Below are 22039 nucleotides of genomic sequence, written 5' to 3'. Positions count from 1 at the left end.
AGGGGGCTGAGAGAGATAGGAAGACGGGGTGACAGAGCTCCGTTATTCTCCTTTCCTGGCCTGAGGTTACCACAGCAAAGGGTAGGAAACCATCAGGCTTGAAGTAGAGGCCATCAGACAAGGCGGCTCTAAGATGGCAGCTGAGTAAGCAAACTAGCCCCCCTGAAGACACCTCCGGGCTAAGAAGCCCATACCTGGGACAGACAGATGCTGGCCTTCCCCAAATAAGGCGCCACTGAGGCTGTGGCCAATCACAGAACTGCCTGGCTTTGCTCCTGGGTCTTCCTATAAAAACCTTGCCCCCCAGCTCTGTGGTGGTGTCTCCTGACCCCTCCCACTGTGGAGTCATCTGGTTTGCATACAGTGTGGTTCAAATAAATTCTTAAAATTTTTATATGCCTCAGTTTATCTTTTAACAGAGTTTAGAGCATATATGAAACATTAATTACATCATTGGTGCTAAAAAAATATAGATATTTGCATATATATGTGTACACACACACACACACACACACACATATAGCCACACTTGTGGCATATGGAACTTCCTAGGCCAGGGGTCGCACCCATGCCACAGCAGCAACTGGAACTGCAACAGTAACAACACTAGATCCTTAACCCGCTGAGCCACAAGGGAGATAAAAAAATATTTTTATTTTCTGGATAAAAGTTTTAATATACCAAAATAATATTTGTTGTATTTTGCTACAGAGTAGGTTTTCTTTGAAATTTTCTATCATGTTTAGGTTTTCTACTTGGATATCTTGATTTTCTCTAAGTTCTAAATAAACATGTATAATTAATTTTTTTTTTTTTTTTGTCTTTTGCCTTTTTGTTGTTGCTATTTCTTGGGCCGCTCCCACGGCATATGGAGGTTCCCAGGCTAGGGGTTGAATTGGAGCTGTAGCCACCAGCCTACGCCAGAGCAACAGCAACGCGGGATCCGAGCCGCGTCTGCAACCTACACCACAGCTCACGGCAACGCCGGATCGTTAACCCACTGAGCAAGGGCAGGGACCAAACCCGCAACCTCACGGTTCCTAGTCGGATTCGTTAACCACTGCGCCACGACGGGAACTCCTAATTTTTTTTTTTTTTTTTTTTTTTGTCTTTTAGAACTGCACCCATGGCACATGGAGGTTTCCAGGCTAGCGGGTGAATTTGAGCTATAGCCACTGGCCTACACCACAGCCACATCAATGCCAGATCCAAGCCAAGTCTTCAACCTATACCACAGCTCACTGCAACACCAGATCCTTAACCCATTTGGCGAGGCTGGGGATCAAACCTGCTTCCTCATGGATACTAGTCAGATTTGTTTTCACTGAGCCACGATGGGAACTCCAATATTTTATAATAAGAAAACAATAAAAACATATGTATACACACACATGTAAGTATTTCACAAGGACCAAGAAATACGTTTGCCTGGAAATCAGCTGATTAAATAATGAAGCCTTTAAACTGCATATGAAGTTAGAAAAATATCCAAATAAGTTGTTAAACTGCTAATTGCAAGACACATCGGGGACCTTAGAGAAAGAAGAAAAACCGTGGTAGAAAGGCCCTGAATTGCAAACAAGAAGTAATGGAGATAATGTCTGGAAATAAATGATGTGAGTTTCAGACGCCTCTTTATCAAACCACACAACACAGCTTGAGTTCGCTAGATTTCATGTTGGGGGCAAGAACACGGTTTGAGACTTGAGGAGCGAGAACTTCCAGAAAACATCTGGTTCAAAAGGAGCATCCCCTAGTATACAGGGAGTGACCCACCCCAGGGAGGAGCCCACCCAGAGCACTTGGTCAGAGAGAGGAAGAGAGGGGGGAGGCCAGCCCTCATCTGTGGGGGTGATGTACACGGCTGGTGCCCATCACACAAAGACAGGAAGAAGGAACTAGCAAGGGAACTATCAAAACCAAGACACTGGCTGGAAGTCCTGACTGAAACCAGGGAAGGCCACCTTCTCCTTGACTAGATGGTAATAACTGACTCTCACAGACCGAAAGGCAAAGCCCAGGTTGTGGGGTGGGGTGGGGGGGTAGGTCCAGCTGGTGAAGCAGAAATGCCCAGCATGGGGGGCTCTCCAGAATGAGGCTCTGACCACACAAGGCAAACTGCTCCAGAGGAGAAACATGCAGAGGCACCTGAGGGCCCTGATGAGATGTCCCAGGGAGTGGCTGAGAGGACCCTGCAAAGATCAGGAGAGGGACCCCCAGAAAGAAGCCATCAAAGCAGGAAGGCAGAAGACCAGAGTGAGCTTAAACCTGCAAAAAACGCTAAGGACCAAAAATGGTGAGGGTGAGCTGTTCTAAAGTCGCGTTTGAAACAAGAAGATGCAGAGCTGCCGTTTGGGTGGATGGTGGTTTGGACGTGTGAGGGAGGGAAGGTCATCTTGAGAACGGAAAGGAAGGACCTTGATGAGAGGGGATGGGTGAGCAGACTGGGACCAGAGACCAGCCGGCTGCTGGGCACAGGCTGAGCCACCCCAGCGTCTGCAGGAAATGACAGCTGCAGTGCAACAGATCATCTCTGACCGATCCCGGTCAACCTGCGATCGAGGCCACCTCAACCAGCTAAAGACGGGCGTGGCCTTTCCTCTTTTCATCAAGATGACAGCAGCGCACCTCGCAGACCACCTGGGAGGTCCTGGAACAGCCTGTTCACTGAAAGGCTCACTTAGGACACAAGGCCGAGCAAGGCTCTCAGGAGACACATGCAAGTGGACATTGCGGCATAAACGGTGGGCAGCTGTGGAACGTCTGCGTGGGAGGGCGAGATGCTCAGATGGCAGCGGGCCCCTGCCCAGCTCCCCCAGGATGTCCTGGCAAAGCAATGGAAGGATGGGGCCAAGCGACATTTGTCATGTGAATCATGGGAGCTCAGAGTGTACAACGATGGGAGAGTCTCTTTCCGGGCCTGGGAACACTGAGTGAGGCAGCAGATTCAGGAAGGGGCACTTTGAACTCTGTGATGGAGGAACAGGGAAAAGCTTTCCAAGGCAGCCTCTCAAAAAGAAAATACTGCCAGGGGACATAAAGAAAGGACACCATCATTTTCCAGGCAGCCCCTCAAAATGCAAGTGAGGGTCTGAAGTTACAGGGAGACAGGTGTGTGCGCTGGCTAAACTCACTGAGTTGGAGCCTTCTGAAGGTGGCGTGGACGCCCTGGAGCCAGGGACCCTGTGGCCACAGGGGGTCCAAGCAGAGGCCCACAGGGTGTCCAAGCAGAGGCCCAGAGGCCACTAGTTAAGGATGGGGACCCAGCGGGATAACCTCCAGCCCTTATCAGTTGCCGCTGTAACCAGTCACCACAAACTTCGTGGTAAAACCAGGTGTCAGCAGGGCTGGTTCCTCCTGGAGGCGCAGGAAGGACACCACATTCCCTTGGCATCTCCAGATTCAAGGAGCCACGTGCGCTTCCTGGCGTGCGGCCGTTCCCCACATCACTCTGCTCTCTGCCTCTGATGTCACATCTCCGCAGCCCTAACCTGCTACCACCCTTGCAAGAAGATCCTTGTGATTGTACTGGGCCCGCCCAGATGACCTACAGTCAGATTTCAGGGGTCGGGGTGTGGGCATCACGGGGAGGGGCATCAGACAAGGGTCTTCCAGCCCGACACCCAGTGACTTCTTCCCCAGGTGGCCCGGGGCCAGGGTCTGTGCTCCCCTAAGACAGGCCCTGACACATGGTTCCGGACTTATCATCTCAACCGGAAAAGATACTGACCACGTTGACCCCGTCAGCTTGTGTACAGGTTTAATGTAGTTAATTATAAACACTGAACAGATACTGATCTTTTAAAAAATGCCCAGGTTAACTCAACAATTAAGTATTAACCTTTTATGAGGCTATAAAGTCTATTTCCTTAAAAAACCCTGTTTACTGACCTTTGAATTAGAGCAACACACACGACCACTGAACTGGGTGATGACCCCACAACTTCCTCAAACCTGGCCACAGCTTTATGGGAACAGCTCGGTGACGACCCTACAGCTTTAGGGGAAAGGCTCAGTGATGACCCCACACCTTTAAGGGAGAGGTGCAGTAACGACCCCACAGCTTTGGGGGAAAGGCTTGATGACGACCCCACAGCTTTAGGGGAGAGGCAAGCTGAGGACCCACGGAGTTAGGGGAGAGGCACGGCAGACAGAAAGCGCTGAGTACAACGCAAGTGCCCCAGTCTGTTAACACCCTGCTCTTTCAGCACGCATTTACTCACCATCAATTCCCTTCACCTCCGAACCAATCAGAGGTTAGTCTTTCAAACACAGCTTCCCACTTATATGATCCAGGGAATTCTAGCCCAAATGAGAGATTTTTTTTTTTTTTTTTTTTTTTTTTTTTGGTCTTTTTGCCTTTTCTTGAGCCACTCCCGCGGCATATGGAGGTTCCCAGGCTAGGGGTCTAATCAGAGCTGCAGCCACCAGCCTATGCCAGAGTCACAGCAATGCAGGATCTGAGCCACGTCTGCAACCTACACCACAGCTCACGGCAACGCCGGATCGTTAACCCACTGAGCAAGGGCAGGGACCAAACCCGCAACCTCATGGTTCCTAGTCGGATTCGTTAACCACTGCGCCACGATGGGAACTCCCCAAATGAGAGATTTTCAAAAGATCTATCAAATTATAACTCCCACTAGATTTCAAGTCGAGAAAAAAACCATCCATGTGGCATATAACCCAATGTAGAGTAGGAACAAGAAATCCACCAGTACCACCTGCGATCAGCAGTTCCAGCCCCTTCGCATATTAAATACATTTCTGCAGAAGTGTTAACAAGAAGCAAAGCTGAGAACACGGGAAGAGTTCAGGATGGGGAGGAGGTGGGAGGAGGGGCCAGAGGGGGAGGCGCCCCCATGAGCAGGAGTGAGGAGGCCCCCTTGGCTGTGTCCCCAGAGGCCCATTCCCCCCCAACCCACCCACAGGTTCACCTTGCCGTCCTTGTCCAGCTTGGCTGCTGAGACGCTCCCGCTGGCTGACGAGCTGCTGTCAGGAGATGTGGGGAGCCCAGGCAGAGTGGCCCCAGGGCGGCCGCTGGGCTCAGTGTCCAGAGAGGCGGCAGTGACACTTGGAGGGGCCAGGGCAGCAGCTGCAGTGCAGGCCAGTGGGGCGTTGACCCGGCCCAGGCCGCTGGGACCCGGCATCACCATGGGAGCCATGGGGGCGGGGGGCTGCGACGAGGCCAGGGGGTGTGGGCCTGCGGTGCTCTGAACCTGGATGGGTGTCACAGCTGCTGTGGGGCGCTCCTGGCTGTGTGCAGACACTGGAGGGTGACGAGAGAACAGAACAGTGCCACTCTTGACACAGGCTTCTCACAAATGCATTCCCCACCTCCAACCCCTGCACTCATGGCAATGATAATCAATGAGTAACATCACGGGGGCCAAGAAGCACTAAAACCTGGCAGAGCCCTGGGTGCAGTCCCTCAGGACCCCAAATCCACCCTCCAGTCAGTGCAGTGGCCGGGGGCTTGGCTACAGTCAGGCCTTCAGGGACACAGGAGGCCTTCCCAATTCTGGAAGCAGATCCAGCCCAGCTCTGCAGGGTTAAGTCAGACTGGCCCCCAGGGCTTCTCAAAGATTATTCCCTGAGCTCCCTGGTGGCTCAGGAGGTTAAGGGTGTAGCATTGTCACCACTGTGGCTCCAGGGAGAGCTGTGGTGTGGGTTTGGGAATTCCCTCATGCTGTAGGTGCAACCAATAAATAAATAAATAAATAAATAAGTCTCCCTTTTCTCATTAACCATTTCCCTTCTTTGGGTTTTTCTGAGAGAATTTAGCATGTTTATTCCACTACTGTCACTCAAGACTCTCGTAGGCTTTCAGTGCTGCAGAGAGAAGGCTACTCGGGTCTTGGGTCTGAGAGGGGGCTCCACTGGGCGAGGTGGAGGTGGGTCCCGCTGCGGCAGTAGTAGGATTCCAGAGCACATGACCTGGACCATGGAAGTCTTATTTTCAAGCACTATTGACAGTCTTAGGATCCGTCTGATTTCTTGCAGACTTTCCATCTGCAGATCAGGCTCAAATTCACAAGCTGGGCAGGTGTACAGTGCCCATGACTACCTGGGCCTGCCTTGATTCCTAACGTCACTCATCATTTTTATATTCCGCCTGCCTTTCTCAGTATCTGTTCTCAAAGGTCTGACAATGGTCAGGGACCCCTTTTCCCGTACTGCCCAGTCCGGTCCCCTCCATACCTGTCCTCACAGCACTGCGTGCCTGGTTGACGGTCATCTGTCCAGACATGTGCAGCAGGACTTTGGCCTGGGGGCTCGTCTGGATGTGAGCTGCTGATACCACGGCGGTGGGGACCACGCTGGGACCGCCGGCCATGCCATTCCCCGGGGGTTTCTGGGCAGGCCCTCCCGTGGTGGAAGGGCTGACCGAGGTCGCCCCCCGACCAGTCTGCCCAGCAGGAGACATGGGGACTTTCCCTTGGGAAGCAGTGGTCACTGCCCTGCCAAGACAGAAGCCCAGTCCATCAGCAAAAGGTGTACACAATCCTGGAATGTCCCTTCTGGTTCTCTCGACCCATCTTAAACTCAATTCCGCTTCACCCCCATCATTCCAAGAAGCCTGCCTAAGGCCCAGGCCTCAGACCTGTGGAGTCTCCTATTTCAGGCCTCCTTCCTCCTGTCACCGCTGATTCAAAATGTGATCTGTTATTTTTCAGTAAATTCCTTATTTTTTAGTAAAGTCTTTAACTAAATACTCCTTATTTAAAACTTTTTTTCCCCCTTTTTGGCCACTGTGCAACATACGAAGTTTTGGGCCAGAGATCAGATCTGAGCCACACTGGCAACCTAGGCCTCAGCTGCAGCAACACTGGATCCTTAACCCACTGTGCTGGCCCGGGGATCAAACCTGCGTCCCCAGAAATGCTGCTGATCCCATTGCACTACAATGGGAACTCCTTAAACACTTTCTTAAAATACTTCCTGAAAGCAGGGCCGTGGGCATTGGTTCTATTCCATTTCTCTTATATGTGCATAGTTACAGGGGTACAGCCAGCTCTAAACAAATATGTCCTGATTGAATTTAATAAAATTAGGATCAGTATAGTTTTCGGTGACATATTTTTTAATATATTCTAAATTCATTTAAACAATCCTATATATAGTACCTTTCTACCAAATAGAATAATACTTCATTAAGTTGAAGCTTATTATTTACCGTGTAGAATAACAGAGAATTTATGGTAAGTATCTCTCCAGGAATGTTTAATAAATTTGAATCTTATAAAAAAAGTTTTCCTTTAGTAACTTGTTTTTTTTGGTTGTTGTTTGGTTTGTTTTATTTCCCTTAGTTTTGGTGGCTTTCTGTTTGTGTGTTTTGTTCCCACCAGGGAGGATCTATTTGCCATCTTCTGGATCATGAATGTAGACTTTAACATATATGGAAAAGAAGGTTTATATGGACTAAAAATCTGCAAGTCAAATGAAAGCTAACATTCTGTCGCCATCTGCAGCAAGCGTGATTTTCATTTGATTAGGCTGCTGGCCAACCTATAAATCAAGGCCAACAGCTGACAACATGTCAGTTCATTAAGCCATTTAGTTAAAATCAGGGGCTTTGAGAAATGACTGAACACAGTTAAGCCTGGACCATTTATGAGGAACCCATTGGCCAAGAACTAGGGATTCCTCAAGGCAGATGCCAAAACAGGTCACTTCATTTGTTCCAAAGCTACCTTTCTCAGAGCCCAGAGCATGTACTACCTTTAAATAAAGAACATATCTATACCCCTAAAGCTCCTGCTTCCTACTGCCCTCTAACAAGCCTTCTCAAACTTGGTGATACTTGGCGCCAGATGACTCCTTCCTGTGGAGGCTGTACCGTGCCCTGCAGGGGTCTCCTGCAGCGTCCACGGGGTCTATGCACTGGAGGCCAAGAGCACCCCCCTCCCCCATGGTAACCTTCAAAAATGTGTCTAGACTTTGCCAAACTCTCCTGGGGAGCGAACTCGCCCTGGACTGAGAAGGGTGAAGCATCTATGTCCTATCTAAGGAATTTCATCTCTGCTTACGTTACAGAAAATCAGTGTGAGAATTCAGGCATGATCGCCAAGCTATTGGACTAAATACAGGGCCAGCACCAGGCTTTCAGCACGTCCCCACCTGGTGACCTCAGACGAGTTATTTATCTCTCCATCTCTAGGCTTGCCTGTCAGGCGGGGGAATAGCGAGCTATTTAAGGACTTGGAGTAATACGTGTAATGCATTTGGAAATCTGCTTGCCTGGCATTTCGTAAGTATTAATAATATCATTCTGGCTTATACATTGCATGTTTATTTTCTAGCAGAAGAATATTGAAAATGGTGGATTTGAATCTTCTCACATGTAACTTAAATAACTTAAAACCCAGTACATTTATTGGGAGAAACCTACAATTTCACATAGATCCATGTGAAGAGTGAGCGAAGAATTTGAGAGAGGGAAGGGATTCGGGCAAATACAGAAGGAGTTGTAAAATGCTGGCTGTGGAGAAAGCAATAAGAATGTGGGAAGGAGTGTGGGATTGGCTAAAAGTTACAGGGGAGAACAGAGCTTCTCACTGAGAACACTGCGCCCCTTGTTCAAAGGCTCACCTGGCCAGGGGGGCCACGTAGTTGCCAGGGAAGACCCCTATCCTGCTCGTGTGCATTGATGTGCCCTTGAACCAGCCGTCCTGGCAGCGCTCGAAGACCAGAAACATCTCGCCCTTTCTCAGCTCCAGCTCATCCTCTTTCCGGGGGGTGTAAGGATAGACAGCCACGTACCTGGCAGAGAAAAAAGCCTTGTTTTCAAGCTGAGGATCATACAAACCCCAAGATGCCCAACACTCTTCTTTGGCACAAAGTCTTGAATGTCTTATTCCATCAGAAAGTCTACTCCTTTAACCTGTGAGCAGCCTTGGCGGCTGTCCACTGACCTGCCGTTATAAAGGCGGAGCCTCCTGATCCCAAACCGCCCACCCAGTCCTCCCGATCCCACCCAATGGTACCAGTAGGTGAGAGGGAATTCATGTGGCTTGCCAGAGTGCAAGACTGCCTTGGGCATTAGTGCCCACTGGGACAGTCTAGCCCTTCTGATGGCCCTCATTGGACTTGGGACATGTGCTCTGAAACCCCGCAGGATGAGCTGCACCTGCCTTCTGTGCTTGTCTGGGGGGAAACTGAGTCTGAAGGAGTCAAAGGCAAAGAAAGTCCAACAGCCCCTGGTGTAAGGTGACTGTCGTCAACCCGCGGAAACCCAATGGGCAGCAGGAACCAGCCCCAAACTATGTCTTGGACAATCAATGGTCCACTCAGGAAGGGCTCAAACAGGGAGCTGCCGTTGGCCTCGGGGAAACTGAGCGGGACAGGTAGGCTTCCCTGGAGACTCACTGCTGGGGACTGACAGCCCTTCACATGTACATTTTGCTGGTGTGGCCCCAGCAGGTCCCTCCTAGCCCCAAGCATCCTTAGCGAGGGATGAAGGTAAACAGTAGTCACAGAGGAAGGCGGAGAAGGCCCACCTCAGCAGCACCTGCCCAAGGCTCATCCTCAGACCCACGTTGTTCCCCTTCCTAATTATGAGCACGATGGGGCACACGGCAGGCTGGCCAGCCGCAAGCTCAGCCCAGAAAGGTGTCCCCACCTCTGCCATCCAAGCTCAATATCACCACCATAAATGAGGCTGCACTTACACACTGGGGCGGGTCTGCGGCCGTGAGTGCGTGGTCTGGTCGCAGGGTCCGGCAGCAGGCCTGGGGCCCATTCCGGCTGCAGCAGCGCCAGCGGGGGAGGCTGCCTGGAGTGGAGGTGGGGGGAGAGGAGGGTTCATAGTCTGGAAGGAGAGAGAGGAAAGGAAGGAACAATGATTTATTTACATCCTTTACAGCAGGCGGGCGGGTGGGCAAGGGAATCAGAAATCCACGGGAAAAAGACGTGGGTGGAACCCACATAGAGCAGAGCCAGCCGCTCTGTGCAAAAGCCTTGTTTTAAAAGACTCTCTTGTTCTCTTTGCAGATCTGAGAGCCATAGCAACCCTTTGATCCAACAGGTAAGTAATCACACTAAGAGGAGGGAAAGAAAAAATGACACAGTTGCATATAATTTTAAGATTAATGGCGCTTTTAAGTACAAACTAGGACAAGGATCCAAATGCCTTTTGAGGGGGCAGCTAGAACGTCACACTGCTTGCGAGGAATTATTTTGTGATTGTTTCTGCCACCCAGAGCTTGAACACAACAGAAAACAATTTGGCAAGCCACTCCTACAAGGGAACATTGCCTTTGATGCCTACTCTCCCCAAACCACGAACTACCGTGAGCCAGTCAGTCACTGGGCCATTGTTGCTACTTTTGTTTACTCTTTTCTTAGCTTTGCCAGCTTTTGAAATTTAGGACTATCAGGGCCGGTAATCTTTAACAAGTGCACCACGAACAGCTGCTGGCTCCTCTTTACAATCAATGGAGCAATTGTTACCTTTGGATCCAGAAACCCTGGATAATTCTTTAGGGTCTGGATACTGAAACTCCTGGGAAAACAGGCACACAAAGACTGGCCTGAGCCCCCGCCACGCCCTCCCCAAATCACTGAATCACTCAGTGTAAAAGCGGAATCAGAGGAGAAACAGGAGGCTAAAGAGTGCAGCCTGGAACGTGTGTGTGGCTTCTTCACTCAGCACAGGGAGCAGCCCAGTGGTTCCTGCACACAGGGAACATTCTATTTTTCAGGATGAAAATTTGAGTCTCATCAACATTTACTTTGCCTGTTAATGGACACAGTTCCAGAAACACAGTAAACTGAGGAGAAAAGAATTTCAGATTTCTAGACACATGTGGCAGCTATTTCACACATTAAATTTTTCGACTTTGGAGCTGCAGGGCTCCCAACGAGGGGCAGGCAGCAGAACTGGCCACGCTGTGACCCAGGACTACTCCAGGTGGCATGCACAGGGTCTGGAGCACTCATGACCTCTCACCAGGAGAACACTGAGCATGTGTGCTGCTTGTCTCCGGGGACACAGTGGACAGGAATAAAAACACTCCTGGTAGAACAGGCAGTGCACATGACCAGGACACTTCCTGGGCGATGACATACAGGGGCCTGGCCAGGAGACTGCAGGACATCTCTGCTGCACCTGCCCAAGGCCTACCTCAGCTGTGGCCATGCAACGGCAGGGGGACAGATGGGGCCAGAGAGACCCAGGCTAGCCACCCCTGGAAATCACTCAGAACAGAGCCAAGCCCCACGGGGCTGTCCGGGTGGGACCCCAATGGAAAGAAGGGACGGGAAATGTTGCTGGACCCTAACATGAGTGACTCAGGAGCTGTACTCAATTGGTCCCCCAAAGAAAAAGGCCAAAAAAGAAAAGAAAATCTATGGACCTGATAAGAACACAGGCCACACTGCATTAACAAAATGTAACACCTCTTAGTTACAACAGAAAGGAAGGAAACGTTTGGTGTTGGTTACTTTCATAAAGTGTAAGTCAGGATGCATTGCAGACCTGGCGTAAAGGAGGATTCCTGCAAGAGCCCAGAGCTTGTGCTCAAGAGAAAAAACGCAGGTCTGTCTAACAAACGGTCTTCAGTTAAACTGGGCAGATTTCTCTCCCACACTGGGCTGCGTATCTCCAGGTAAAGGTGTGGGTGTGGGTGGCAGGCGTGTATGTGTTTGTGGGGCAGAAACACACAGACACTACAGAGGACACACAGCTTCCCCCACGTGGCTCCTGGGGAGCTGATCAGAGGTCGGGGTCCCGGCAAGTCTAGGGATGCTCAGACCAGGAAGCTCTGTGGTCACCCCATGAACCTACACTGGAATAAGCCATGGATTATGTGGAGGAAGTGCTGGGTGCTGTCCTGTGGGACCAGGGAAACTGCGGCCTGCCCCTCGCCAGGGCCACCTGCAGTCAGCCAGGCACTGGAGGCCGGCATTCCACCAACAGCAAAAAAGTCTCCAGAGCTGTTGGGAGCACTGGGCACACATGATTCTGACAGTCTGTTCACTTAATGTTCAGAACCAGGCACCTGCTTGGTACCACTCTCACTAGATGCATGTGCTGAGGATGCAGGGCTGGGATGGGGTCCCGGGGCTGAGCACGGGAAGGGCCGGTGGTGGACGGCTATGCCTGGGCTCCAGGGCTGATGCAGGGGGCTGGATATTGGCCCCACGGCCACTGGGCCACTGAGACAAGCTTCTGCTCATGTGTCCGCAGATCCAGACCCCGTCACTGGCAGGGGCCAATGATCTGAAGGTAAGGAGGATGATCTCTGAACAATACACTTTTTAAACCAGGGGTTGGTGCTCTGCTGATGGAGACGGTCAGGACCCATGTCCAGCCTCTGTCCCTGACCTGCTGATCTTGAAAGAAGCAGCCTTGCCCGTGGAGGCAGCACAGGCTTTGAGGTCAGAAACACACAGATTCCAACCCTGGCTGAGCCCAAGGGCCGCCCTCGGGTTTTTTCTAAGGGAAAGGTGTCCTCTGAGTGGGCAGTTCCAGATCACCAATGGGCCACGTCTGCTCGTGGACAGTGAGTGAACATTCCAGGGTATGCTGTGACCTACCCACTTCCTGCCACCAGCCCAGGGTGCCTGGCTGCCAAGCCCCCATGGGGGTCCTAGCCATGGATGACCACAGGCCACTGACCAAAGAGCTCTGCTTGGGGTCTGGGCTTCTCACAGTCAAGGGTCCACGTTCCTTCTTACTGTCCTTTATGAGTGCATCTCCTCACCTCCTGGGGCCAAAAAGTGGCTGCCAGGACAGACTTCCAGGTCCTCTGAGCAAAGCCCATTTGTCATCCCCAACCCCAACATCACTGCTTTCTAAGCGGCCAATTTCCAATGAACCCACTTTCAACCCCACAAACCACCTCTCTGAAGGGTCCTTCTGTGGTGTGGACTCAGACGCAGGGACACGGCCAACAAGCGGACAGTGGGAGGCACTGCTGGTCAAGCCCCTCGGGCCAGGGGTACCACTTACCCCAGTAGCATCACTGTCCACGTTCACACACAAGCCATGTCGGTGCAGTTATTTAAGTAATTTGCCTTTTTAAAATGACAGTGAGTAGGAAGCAGAAAAATGGAAGCACTATTTGTGATTTAAAAAACTCTGGGGAGTTTCTGCCGTGGCATAGCGGGTTAAAGATCCAGCTTGTCTCTGGAGGTGCTGGTTTGGTTCCCCACCTGGCACAGTGTGTTAAGGATCCTGGCACAGTTGTGGCACAGGCTGCAGCTATGGTTCTGATATGATCCCTGGCCTGGGAACTTCCATATGCTGTGGGCACAGCCGAAACAAACAAACAAACAAACAAACCAAAAACTCAGGCGTCAGCATTAAGTAAAATTAAGATGGAAAACGGTGAGTTTTTCATCTCATCTGGACACTCACTCCCTGGAATTAAGCCAGTCAGTTGCGGGCACAGTTATGACGAAGTGAGAAAAATTTTAGTATATTTTTAAAATGCTAGAAATAGATGCTTAGAAGATGGTGTGTAAAGATGAGATGTAAAGAGTTTGCTATTTAAACAACCTCTCTGGGGGTGGGATTTCTCTCACTAACGGGAGGTGTTTTGCTCCGCATTAGACCTGAGGACAGATGCATCTGTTCACTGAGGCGGTGCCACTGCCCCCTGTGTGGTGCAGTTCCCACCATATAGTGTGGAAGTGCCTTCGCTGGCACCTTTGGCCTGAGACACCAGAGCCGTTTTCCGTGATCATCATGAACTGGCCACATCCGGCCCCCATCCTGGTTTTCAGAACCCCAGCCAATTCTAAAGGTTGGATGTCTGCCCCTCCAGCCACTGAGCTGGGAGGACCTGATCCCATTCCCCATTCCAGACCCTCCCCAGCCTCCCATATGGGCTGCAATGTCTAATCACTCCTGGCTATTCCGAGAGGCTGACATCATTAAACTCTTGAAGTACACACACACAACATACACATAAACACACACAGACACATAGGCATATACATACACATAACACACAGAGATATACACACATAGACACGACACAAAACACACAGATATACAAACTAAGACAACACATGCAACACATACACAGATATACACAACAAACACACACACACACACACACACACACACACACACACACACACACACACACGCACACACAGAAATGGCAGGGCCAGGGATCGAACCTGCATCCCTGTGTATACCAGTTGGGTTCATTACTGCTGAGCCACAACAGGAAATCCAGATAGTTAACATTTTAACTATTGTGTGAGACAATATGAATAAAAGATGAAAAGGCCTCAACTTATTAAGAAGGTGCTATAAATAACATTCATTTCCTAGTCTAGCAGTGGCACCCACCACCTAAAATCCACGCCGGGAAAAGCACGGTCTCCTTCTCATTGTGCTGCCTATGCTTGCTGTGATCTTGCTCAAAGTCTTGGGAGATGTTTCAAGTTTTTGATAAGATACTTGGCAGACTGATGGAAGACACAGAGGACATGCGTTACTGAGATTTCCCCACTGAAACCGGACATTAAACCTGCCAGGGACTTAGAGATCCAGATACCTCCTGGGATGACAGGTCTGTCCATAATTTGTTTCGCATTAGATGGAACTGGCATAGCAGCCACAGCGCTAATGAACCACCCTCTTCTGAACATGGAGGCTTCCTCATATAATCTCAGGATGAAATGTTGGAACATAAATTAATTTTTGTGTATTCACACTCTCTCGTGACCTGTCCCATTGATTTGCCCTGGAGCGCACCCCAGCGAGGGCAACTGGCCACTTACTGTACTGTGAGACGGCCAGCCCACGAGGGCCGAAACAGCCAGCTTGACATCTTTTCCACTAATTAATTTTTCTAGGACCAGAAGTCAGGGTTTTTTCCCCCTTAAGAAATCAAATGAGAATTTTCCCACTCAAAGTAGTCATCTGGAAATGGACTGGAGTAGGAAGGGGAAAGAAGGAGGAAGGGAGGAGGGAAGGGGCAGGGGGCAGGGAGGGGGGAGGGAAGGAAGGACAGAGGAAAGGGGGGAGGGAGGGAAGGAAGGGGGAGGGAGGAGGGAGGGAGGGAAGGGAGAGTGGACAGACAGGGTCTTCTCTGGGGTGGGAGGGCAGGAATCTGGGAGATTTGGCTCTGGTCAAAAGCCCCAGGGCCAAGAGAACCACCTTTCAATCAAAGTTATCCAATTTTCATCTTCTCCCCAGAGGAATCAATGCAACTTCCCCGCCACAAACAGCTGTACAATCAAGGAAGTGATATTTGTTTCAGAAGTTTCAGAAACATTAACAACTGTAACCTCTAGCCAGAGCTTGTTAACCACCATTTAAATATATAGCATGTTTAACTCTATGAAAAGCTTTCAAACATCTAAATGAGCTAAGTACTAATGTTGCATTTATTTATATCTCACCTTATTTCAAAGTCAGTTTTCAATTACTCATAAAATGTATCAAGACAAAATAAGTATAAAATAAGAAAAATGGGGCAAAAGGCAAAGAAGAAAAATGCGACAAGATGGAGCCAACAATCTGACTCATATGCTGTGAGGTCCTAGCTGGAGGGGTGCAGATCTGGCTCTGAGTAGCCCAGCAGAGGGAAATACAATCTTTACAGCACTTCCCACATCCACCAGCTAAAAACAACCCCCCCGCCCCCCCCCCCCAGAAGCCTCAGGATTCCTGGTACAGACAGTGGAGAAAACCCTAAAGAGCCAGGACTCCCCGGCTCGCAGGGTAAACCAGCAACACACCACACCCACCACAGCCCTGGACGGGGACGATGCTCAGACCTCACGATCCAAGCAGCGCTACCACCTGAAGCAGATATGCTCGCTGGGGACACAGAGGCTCAGAGAGGCTGAGTGACCTCACGGCCCCACAGCAGGTAAGTGGCTGAGCTGGGCTTCCAACCCAGGCTATGCACCCATCATCGGCCACACCGTTTTCTCTGAAGTCACCACAACCAGATGGGATTCTGGGGAGACCAGGGCGGGGGTCTACAGGGGCGGGGTCCTCTGGGGAGACGGCATTTAATGACCTTTTCTAGCCTCACCCAGCTGGGGACTGGGAGAAAGAGTCTGAAGGTGTCATGGGATCTGGCCTGGATGAGACATGCTGGTTCCTAGCCATCCAACTGCAAGTTCAGGGCACAGGATGTGAACCATGGTCCTTCACTAGCTGAGGGTGCATTTCTTCTCTCTGCCCTTTCAGTGTCCTCCCGCAGTGTTCCTTCTATCAGTCTCTCTGGGCTGCCCCCACTCCTGCCATTAATTTCTGCAGTAGGATGTTTAGAGCAGTCAGTGTTTAGACTCTGCAGGCTGAGAGGTTTTCAGGAAAACCACACCTGCCGCCTCCAGGAGGCCCCACTGTGCCGACCACCAGAAGACCAAGAACCCAGAGGCGAGGTGACCACCAGGAGACCAAGAATTCAGAGGCAAACTATTAACGCAGGTGGGAATCCACACCTTGTGACCCAAGACCAACTCTTCTGCCTCTGGGAGCCCAGTCTCCTCGGCATTTTGTAAATGCATCTTTCTAAGAAATAAGCCCGCGTGGCGACTCCACAGAAGCAAAGGTCACACCTTCGGAAAATCAGGCTGAACTTGAACAAAAATCCAAGTTTTTTTGGATCTCTTCCAATAGCTTCAGGCCACCAACCTTCACTGTTAAAAAAGAGCGAGACTGCGGGCCTGAGATGTTCTGATTTTTTTGGTAAGATTAACCCAGATAGAGGGTGAAAGATAGAGACACACCCCCCATCCCCAGCAAGTGTGAGCATGAGCTGCCGAGTCAGGAGGTGGAGCGGCCGGCCCGGCAGGGGATGGGGGTGGTGACACCCAGGAGGGACACGGCGAGAGGGACAGTACTCACTGCCAGGGCGGCCGGGTAGGGAGCCTCCGACGGGAACGTGAACGAGGGGCCCGTTGTCACCGGGCTGCTCGGGGGTGGAGTCACAATCAAGCCGGTGGTGCTTATGTGAACCTGCCAAGGAAGGAACAGTTACTAAAAAGAACACCACGCTTAATACAAGAGCTCAGGCCAGCTGAGCCTTGGGAAGGCAGGTCACAGCTAAACACATAAAATCTGGAGTTTCTCTTACTGGGGAAGACAGAACCCCCTTTCCGTTTATGCAGCCCCAATTTGCCGATTACTTCACTGGCGTTAGACGCTGTGCGGTCATGTGATCGACATGATCATGACAACGTTTCCCACAGAGAATTCCCCAGCTGCTGGCCTTCCTGCCTCACTCGGGTGATGTCGGGACCCACCTGGCCCTTCAGGTGAACGGCCTGGTCCGCAATTCGCCCCCCAAAACTTCCTGGGATCCCGATCAGGTGGGTGGTCCTGAGCACTCACTTATCTACCAACACGGTAAATCTACGTGAAAGGCTTAAGATGTGTGCTATTTTCAGAGTCATTTCTTGTGATGTGTACCTTTCAATGGGGACACATACTTAAAATGCAGCTGCCCAGAGGAGCCGAGAGCAGGAAACAACATCGAGCCAAACTGGCTGTTTTCAAAGGTGTCTTGTCCATGACTCTACCTGAGATGAATCCACTAGAAAGAAACTGAGTTACTTGGTCATTTCATCACCTGTGTCCGGTTATGGGATCAACTTCACTCCCGCTGTTCCGCAGGTGTGACTGCAGACGTAGGGTGTGGCTTCCTGCACACACGGGACATTTTTCCTGCTCTATTAAAAGAACGTGGCTGCTAGCCCAAGAAACAATGATACACCGAAAACCCTGGGCTTCTTGTAACAAAAACTTAATCCCCAAGTCATTTCCTCAATCCCAATAATTAGGAAAAAGATTATCAGGACAAAGGAAGGCTCAAAGATTTGCTCCCAGAGGGCCTGTAGGAACTTTCATGTCCTGCTGGGTGAGGCCCCACCAAGGGCATCACAGCTCACAGTTTATTTTCACAAATAAACCGGTGACACATGGGTTCCACATCCTTTTGAAATTACACCTGTGCCTGGTACTCAAGCACTGACTGAACGGAAGCAGATCCAAAGGCAGCAGCACAGAGGCTTCTCCCCAACCTCAGCATCTGTCTCTCCCTAGACCACAGTCTACATCCAATGTCTAATGAGACACACACAGATTGTCCATCCCAGAATAAACCTACTGGCCTCTGGCTATTTACCCAATCCAAGGACATCTGCCAGTTGGTACTACAGAAAAGACAAGTCTGTCTTTGAGGATAATGAAGCTCCATTCAAAGCGCCCACCATTACCTGGAATCTTTGGGGCAGGAACCTCACTGTGCCTGGTGTTTCCCCGAGGACCGGACATGGAGGCAGGATGAGGAGCTCCAATGAGCCCATGGACTCAGATGGGCAGTCGCATCTCTGCCCCAGAGGGCTGCTGGGGTCTCTGCCCTCTGGGGAGGACCCTGCAGGCCCCAGTTCAGCACGGGCAAAGGAGGAGACAGAGTCCCCAGAGAATGTCTGGATACAGAAGCCGGCGGCTAAAGTGATGGGCAGAGGTGCCCAGTCCTGAAGAAATGTCTGGAGCAGGCAGGCAGGTGGCCTGCTGTGGGCTCACCCCTCTCCTGGGGCTGCAGTGCCTTCCCACCTGGGAAGGGTGGGGGGGTGAAGCTATCTAATAATAAGGTACCCTATATAATAAGAAATGTTTGCCAAATGAACCTTGATAGCCCCAATCACGAGAATCAGGTGGAGCTGTTTTTAAGGCAATCCAAAGTCATGAGGAACTAATGAGCTTAAAGAAAATAGGAGGCCAGTCTCTAATTTAAACCACACATTTCTTCCTGTGCTTTGACCAGAAGCCTAAACAAGGCAGCAACTCACCCTGATGCAGGCAGCTGCAAACCACATGCCTCAACGGAGAGCAGGGTCTGCCCAGGCAAGTGGCGGCCAATTGCAGCTGGCAGCATCATTTCAGTGCTAAGTTCTGCTCTTCCCTTTGGAAAGGACTTTGTGGTTCTGGGTGACACACTCACGCTGGGTCTCCTGTTTCCACCACAGATGAGACGCTATGCCCAGGGCACTGCTGCTCCTACAGACTGCCATTGCTACCCAGTGTCCCGGAAGCAGAGGGGGAGGTGGGCGGTACCTGAGAGGGGGCGCTGCAGGAGAGCCCAGCCAGCTCGCCAATGCGAGCAGCAGCCGTGGGGTTGCTGGAGCTTATGAGGACAGGAGGGCTGATCTCCATGGAGTGGCGGTGCTGGGCAGCCTGGGACGCCTTGCTCGCCATGGTCAGGGAGGTGAAGGAGTGGCGTTTCTTGGTGTTCTTCTTGGCATCCGGCTGCTTGGGGGCCGTGCTGCTGGGGGCAGCCGGGGTGCCCTCCCCAGCCCCAACCCCTGGCCCAGGTGGCTGGTCCCACTCGATCAGCTGCTTGGCCGCTGAGTTAAACTGCAAATCGACAGAGGACATGGGAAGGTCAGATGGCAAGGACTCAGGGACATGCATTCCTGATGCACCTGTATCGAAGCCAAGCACCACCGCTGCAGCGTCTGTGTATGCAAGTGCACGCTCCCCCCACTGACATGCCCTCTCCATACAGAGTTGGCCTGTGTCTGTGTCACAGCAGAGCTAAACCAAGAACAAACAATCCAACACATCACAGACAAGCTTAAGACATTCTTCCCAAGAATCTTCAGGATACCTCATGTTATTATTATTATATATCTGCACTCGAGGCATATGGAAGTTCCCAGGTCAGGGATCAAATCTGAGCTGCAGCTGTGACCTACACCACAGCTGTGGCAATGCTGGATCCTTAACCCACTGTGTCGGGCTGGGGATGGAACCTGTACCTCCCCAAGGACCTGAGCTGCTGCAGTTGGATCCTTAACCCACTGTGCCATGGCAAGAACTCCTCAGAATACCTAATTTTAAACTTTTCAGTAACCAGTGAAGATTTATTTTGGCTCAAAGTAACCAGAGAAGAGGTACAGCAGGAGTGGTGGGCTGAGCGCAGCCTCTCTGTGACAATGGCTGGGCCTCTACTCAGAGCTGGGCCTGCACGGACACCTCCAGGCAGGTAACAAGGGCAAGACCACCCACCGTAAGCCACACCTTCATGAATCAACCTCCCGCTTCCACGTCCTGAGCAGGAGCCTCACAGAAACTCAGTTGCTTTCAACCTGCCGTGTGTCTGTCACGTTCATGTGCTCACAATTTGAATGATAATACGTTAAGACCTAAAATCCACATCCTGTTGACAAGTGAACCTGGCCCATCTGAGAAGTGGCCTGGGTGAGGTCAGGGCACAAGGGTTTGTCCAAAGCTGCACGCGGGGTTGGGAATGCCCCCAAGGAAGGAAAGAACCCAGACTTGCGGTTTTCCCTGAGGGAAAATACAGCATTTTCCAGAAGCTCCATGAGCAGCACATGTAGTTACCCAGACGGGACAGTAACGGGAAAAGCTGGGCATCGTTGTACCTCTTAAAGGGCGTGATGATGAAAAACAACAAACTCTCCAAAGGGGATTCGGGAAAGCCTCCCTTCTAAGAGTAGCAGAGAGTTTCCCACCCCAGACTTGACAGACGCCGCTTTCATCAATGCTCTTGTCACACCTACATGGTCAGACCATGTCTCCTCACCACGTGGATGAGGACATCTTGCCAGAATGGAAGTCCCATCACTGACCTTTAAAGACTTGAACTTGTGGAGTTTCCTGGTGGCTCCGTGGGTTAGGGACCTGGTGTTGTTCATGATGTGGCTCTGGCTGTTGCTATGGTGTGGGTTCCCCACCTGGAACCTGAAGTGGGGGACAGTGGTGGGGAGCAGGGTGGTGGCAGGCAAGTTTAGGACCTTCCTCTTCCTTTTGCCTACAATGCATGAGGCTGGGGGACCAAGCTGCTCCACTGTATCACCAAGCATACTGCTCCACACCACTTCCCAACGTTCTTCCTGAGACGTGTCTACTTCATTCCCGGGAAGCCTGTTCCCAGGGGTTTAATCAAGATGCCACCCACATGCCACAGACACACACAACCGTGCAGAACACAAAACAGGCCTCAGCCCTTGCTTAATTAAAATGAACCAACTTGGAGTTCCCGTCATGGCTCAGTGGTTAGCGAATCTGACTGGGAACCATGAGGTTGGGGGTCTCGCTCAGTGGGTTAAGGATCCAGCGTTGCCATGAGCTGTGGTGTAGGTTGCAGATGCGGCTCAGATCCTGCGTTGCTGCGGCTGTGGTATAGGCCAGCGGCTACAGCTCTGATTAGACCCCTAGCCCGGGAACCTCCATATGCTGCGCATGCAGCCCTAGAAAAGACAAAAAGACAAAAAGACCAAAAAAAAAAAAAAAAAAAAATGAACTGACTTTGCTTCTGAAAAGCCTTAGCTACTACCAATTTTAGGCTGTACAGAGCAACACAATAAAAATTTCAAATAATAAAATTTAAGATCTTAGAATATGGTGGTTTTAATCAATGTGTGATTCTCTTAAAAAAGGCAACTTCGGAGTTCCTGTCATGGCTCAGCAGTAACAAACCCGACTGGTATCCATGAGGACTTGGGTTTAATCCCTGGCCTTGCTCAGTGGGTTAAGGATCTGGCGTTGCTGTGAGCTGTGGTGTAGGTCACAGATGCAGCTCGGATCTGGTGTGGCTGTGGCATAGGCCAGGAGCTGCAGCTCAGATTCAAGTCCTAGCCTGGGAACTTCCGTATGCTTCGGGTGTGGCCCTAAAAAACAAATAAACAAAGCAACCTCAGTATCTGAAATCGTTTCTAAAAATTAACCTTCTGAATGTTAGAACCTGAAAAGTTGTTGTTATTCTTTGATGAAAAGTCAAAATGTTCCACACTCTTCTCAAGTGAGGGCTGATAGTAACAGTGATTATGTACCAGCGTTAGCAACACTACCTATCAACACAGGTGCTCTGAGCTACCATGGGGCAGGGGCGGTAGGGAGGGGGCTAGGGCAGAAAGACCACAGTTCACGTCTCAATTACTGGCCAGGTGTCCCTAAACTAGACACTTGACTTGTTTGAAAAAAGGAAAAACAATTAAGTAAGTATAATTTAGTTCCTAGAATGCTTATCATGCAATCCTAAAAACTGATGGTTAATAGTATTATAATAGCATAGGGAAGGGCAAAGTTGTATGG

The 22039-nt window shown here is 50.7% G+C and overlaps 1 protein-coding gene across 2 annotated transcripts in view; it reads right to left on the bottom strand.

Moving 5' to 3' along the window:
* Window positions 1-22039, bottom strand: part of SH3RF1 (SH3 domain containing ring finger 1) — a 138891-nt gene that overhangs the window by 9128 nt on the left and 107724 nt on the right. Inside the window, exons 5-10 of one of the 2 annotated variants that reach the window (XM_021072854.2) lie at window positions 19037-19336; window positions 16826-16936; window positions 9672-9811; window positions 8593-8763; window positions 6202-6461; window positions 4938-5269 (exon numbers count right to left, since the gene is read on the bottom strand). In XM_021072854.2, coding sequence (XP_020928513.1) covers window positions 4938-5269; window positions 6202-6461; window positions 8593-8763; window positions 9672-9811; window positions 16826-16936; window positions 19037-19336 — 1314 coding nt within the window. The remainder of the gene's footprint in view (window positions 1-4937; window positions 5270-6201; window positions 6462-8592; window positions 8764-9671; window positions 9812-16825; window positions 16937-19036; window positions 19337-22039) is intronic. The other variant, XM_021072855.2, reaches the window with a different exon arrangement.

This window comes from Sus scrofa, chromosome 14 (genome assembly GCF_054392235.1).
Source record: "Sus scrofa isolate SSC_HxYL_T2T_F1_AM1 chromosome 14, Sscrofa_HxYL_maternal_Yorkshire_Landrace_v2.0, whole genome shotgun sequence".
NCBI lineage: Eukaryota > Metazoa > Chordata > Mammalia > Artiodactyla > Suidae > Sus > Sus scrofa.
The sequence above is the reverse complement of the archived record's forward strand: the minus strand, read 5'-3'. Positions and strand labels throughout refer to the sequence as shown.